Source organism: Etheostoma cragini, chromosome 9, assembly GCF_013103735.1.
Source record: "Etheostoma cragini isolate CJK2018 chromosome 9, CSU_Ecrag_1.0, whole genome shotgun sequence".
NCBI lineage: Eukaryota > Metazoa > Chordata > Actinopteri > Perciformes > Percidae > Etheostoma > Etheostoma cragini.
Genome location: NC_048415.1, coordinates 826175 through 829935, shown reverse-complemented (window position 1 = coordinate 829935; position 3761 = coordinate 826175). Strand labels below are relative to the sequence as shown.

The 3761-nt window shown below is 46.5% G+C and overlaps 1 protein-coding gene across 1 annotated transcript in view; it reads right to left on the bottom strand.

Annotated features, from left to right (window-relative positions):
* pde4dip (phosphodiesterase 4D interacting protein) overlaps window positions 1–3761 on the bottom strand; it is a 53995-nt gene that overhangs the window by 43820 nt on the left and 6414 nt on the right. The window contains exons 3-8 of the mRNA XM_034882135.1: window positions 3394–3513; window positions 2882–2965; window positions 2534–2743; window positions 2011–2169; window positions 1120–1215; window positions 184–321 (exon numbers count right to left, since the gene is read on the bottom strand). Of these exons, the coding sequence (XP_034738026.1) occupies window positions 184–321; window positions 1120–1215; window positions 2011–2169; window positions 2534–2743; window positions 2882–2965; window positions 3394–3513 (807 nt within the window). The remainder of the gene's footprint in view (window positions 1–183; window positions 322–1119; window positions 1216–2010; window positions 2170–2533; window positions 2744–2881; window positions 2966–3393; window positions 3514–3761) is intronic.

Below are 3761 nucleotides of genomic sequence, written 5' to 3'. Positions count from 1 at the left end.
ACACACACACACACACACACACACACACACACACACACAGTTTCATAATAAGATTTCAGACACACACAGATCTCACACACAGTTTTAGCCTCCTAAACAGCATGTCAGTGTGATTTGTGTGTTTGTGTATGTACTGTGTGTGTGTGTGTGTATGTGTGTGTATGTGTGTGTGTGTGTTCGTACAGCGATGGTCTCCTCGTTGTTGGCGAGGACGCAGCGCTGCCTCTCCAGGTCTCTCTCCCGCTCTCTGAGCAGCAGCTGCAGCCGACGAGTCTCCTCCTCTCTCTCCTCCACGCTGCGGAACTTGTCGTCCACCGCTCGCTGAAATAATAAAAGCTTTAATCAGTTTGGGTTGAGCCCAAAATCACCCGAGCCTGGGACCGTAATCCCAGATTTATGGTCTAAAGCACATATGCTTTACACAAAAACTATTTAAGAACAAAAGTTACGGCAATTGAATACTTTAAGGAAGCATCAAAAAGAAACTTCATCGTTAAAAGTTTCTGGATTTTTATTCACAATGAGACTTTGATTAAATCAATACAGGCTACAGGATGCAGAGGCACTAATTAAACTAGACTACATAAATGAAATTATAAATGAACCGTAGGTATGGATGAAGATTGTATTTTTCATTGTTAGATTCTGATTTATTTTGTATTGTGCACAAAAAAACGATTCATTTGTTGTGATGTTTGGAGCAGAAAATACAAGACGGATACACAATAAAATATCATCTGAAAAAAAACACTACTTCACAAGAGCTCACAGTGTGTGTGTGTGTGTGTGTGTGTGTGTGTGTGGTCTTGTTTAACTATATTTGTGAGGTCCAAAAACCGGGAGTTCAGTATACTTGTGGGGTCATGACAGCTTTGTGGGGCCAAAATGCTGGACCCCACAACTTTAAAGGGCTGTTTGAGGAATAAGACTTGGTTTTAGGATTAGGGTCAGAATTAGGTTATGGTTAGGGTTAGGGTGAGGGTTAAGGTTAGGCATTTAGTTGTTATGGTTAAGGTTAGGGTAAGGGGAAGGGAATGCATTATGTCAATGACTGGTCCCCACAAAGATAGTGTAACAAACGTATGTGTGTGTGTGTGTGTGTGTGTGTGTGTGGTTCACCTCCAGAGCTCGGTCTCTCTCCTTGATTCGCTGGCGGAGTTTCTGAAGCAGAGAGTCTCTCTTCTCCTTCGGATCCTCCAGCAGCTGACAGTAGTCCTGATTCCAAACAAACAGTCAGTTCAGCGTAACAGTTATCAGAAAGAGAGTTCCTAGATATACCTAATATGCCGCATAAGCAGAAGTGAAACCATCAACATAGTGTTCATGTTTGGAAAAGCTACTTTTTCTGGGCATTTTTCCCCAAAGTGCAAACATAAGTAATTTATACACATCTAAGAATCAACGTGGGATTTATTTTAAATATAAATATACTCTACATTAACACTTACATGTCTAATTAGTGTCCAAAAGTAACTTTGATTGGGGGGGGCGGGGGGGGGCAAGGTGGAGGTTGTGGCCACTTTGCTTGTTTGAAAGCCATGATGTCTCTCTCTCATGGGGGGGGGGGGGCACATTCTCTGGGAGGGCAAAGCGTTGAAAAGGGAGGTAATCTTGCCCCTTATGACCTCATAAGGAGCAGGATTCCAGATCGGCTCATCTGAGCTTTCATCTTCTCAAAGGCAGAGCAGGATACCCAGGGCTCGGTTTACACCTATCACCATTCTTAAGCACCGGAGTAATGTGGATCTCCTGCTGGTCTCAGACTACAGTCCTGCTGCTGGATTCTGTCCAACTTGCAGTCTGTCCATGGATGACTTGTTTAAACAAGTGTCCAGTTATTGCAATAATCCAAATGTGGAGAAATAAAAGCCTGAACGAGCATCTCCATCAGTGTTTCAGAGACGTCTGTAGGAACCCTGTGAATGTGTGTGTGAGTGGGGGGTGTTGGTGCAGATGTTTCTGACAGCGTGGGAGGAGTTGTTTACTGTGTTGGGGGGTTAAGTTTCTGACCTCCATCAGCTGGTCTTTGGTCTGCAGGGCCGCCCTCAACTCTCTGACCAGCTTCTCTCTCTCCGCGTCCTGCCTCTGGCGCTCCGCCTCGCTCGCCCTCAGCTGCTCCTCCCTCTCCTGCAGAGACGATCGAGCCTTCTCCAGAGCCAGCTGCAGGTCCTGGACATCACACACACACACACACACACACACACGTTGACGTAAAGTATGGGATGCATATGATCGCAATTTCCCTAAATGTAAACTTCCCATAGGCGGCCATGGAGAGATCTTTGTTTACATGATCCTGTTTTATAATAATAATAATAATAATTTATACTGGGGAAATTACAATTTACACTCAGTTTTGTTATTAATCACTACACACGGGACTGAAATACACACACACACACACACACACACACACACAGAATCGTGTCTGGCTATCTTTGTGGGGACCAGTCATTGACATAATGCATTCAAGACATCTACCATGTATAACTAATAACAGACTATTAGCCGGTCCCACTTTGTGTCTTCTCACCTGGTTGTGTCTCTCGGTGTCCCTCCGGTGCTGCAGCGCCCCTTGCAGGTCTTCCTCCAGCCGCTGCAGGGCTCGGCTCAGGTCCTCCTGCGTCCTGCTGGCCTGCTGCTGCGCCCGCTGACCCGCCTGCAGCTCCAGCTGAGCCTGGAACAGGGAGCCCTGCAGGGCCAGGACCTCACCCTGACCCCGAACACTGTCTGGACCCGACACCTGCAGGAAACACCCAAAATTTCATTTTGGTGGGTTAAGTCAGGGTTGCAAAATGTCTCCGTGTCCCATTCTCATTACCCCCCCACCCCCCCTAAAGGTCTGATCCTGGTTTTGGGCGTCATCGTAAGAAGGACTAACCTGCAGCTGGCTGCGGTGGGCGAGCTCTTTGAGAGAACACAGCATCTTATTCTGCTCCTCAACCACCTGATACAGCTCTGCAGCCTGGAGACACACACACACACACACACACACACACACACACACACACACACACACACAAAGAGACACGCATACACACACACACACAAACACAGACAGACAGACACACACACACACACACACACAGACAGACAGACACACACACACACACACATAGAGACACGCATACACACACACACACACACACACACACACACACACACACAGAGACACGCATACACACACACACACAAAAACACACACAAGGCATTCTTTGTGTATTTTCACTTTTGACCCTCTGCTGTATTCAATCGTTTCTTCCTCTGTGTCACTCCATTCCTTCCTGTCTCTTTCTATCTTTATCCTTCCATAAGAACATTTCTTTATCTTCTTCTTATTTTATTATTATTATTGTTATTATTATTATTATTATTATGTGTTTCTCTCCGTACCTCTGCCTCCTTGGAGTTAGCTGCGTCAGTTACATTCTGGAGGCTTCTCTCTTGTCGCTGGGCTTCCTCTCGGGCCGAACGCAACTCCAACTCCATCTCACCCAGACGCTCCTGCAGCTTCTACACACACACATACACACACACACACACACACACACACACACGCACAGACACACACACACACAGTTTGAAATATCAGAGCTTTGCAGAAGGACACATTTTTTGGTTTAAAAAGAATATCTTTTGCTACGTTTCTCCCTCTCATTCCCCCTGCTCTGGCGTTTCCCCCTCTCATTCCCCCTGCTCTGGTGTTCCCCCCACTCATTCCCCCTGCTCTGGTGTTCCCCCCACTCATTCCCCCTGCTCTG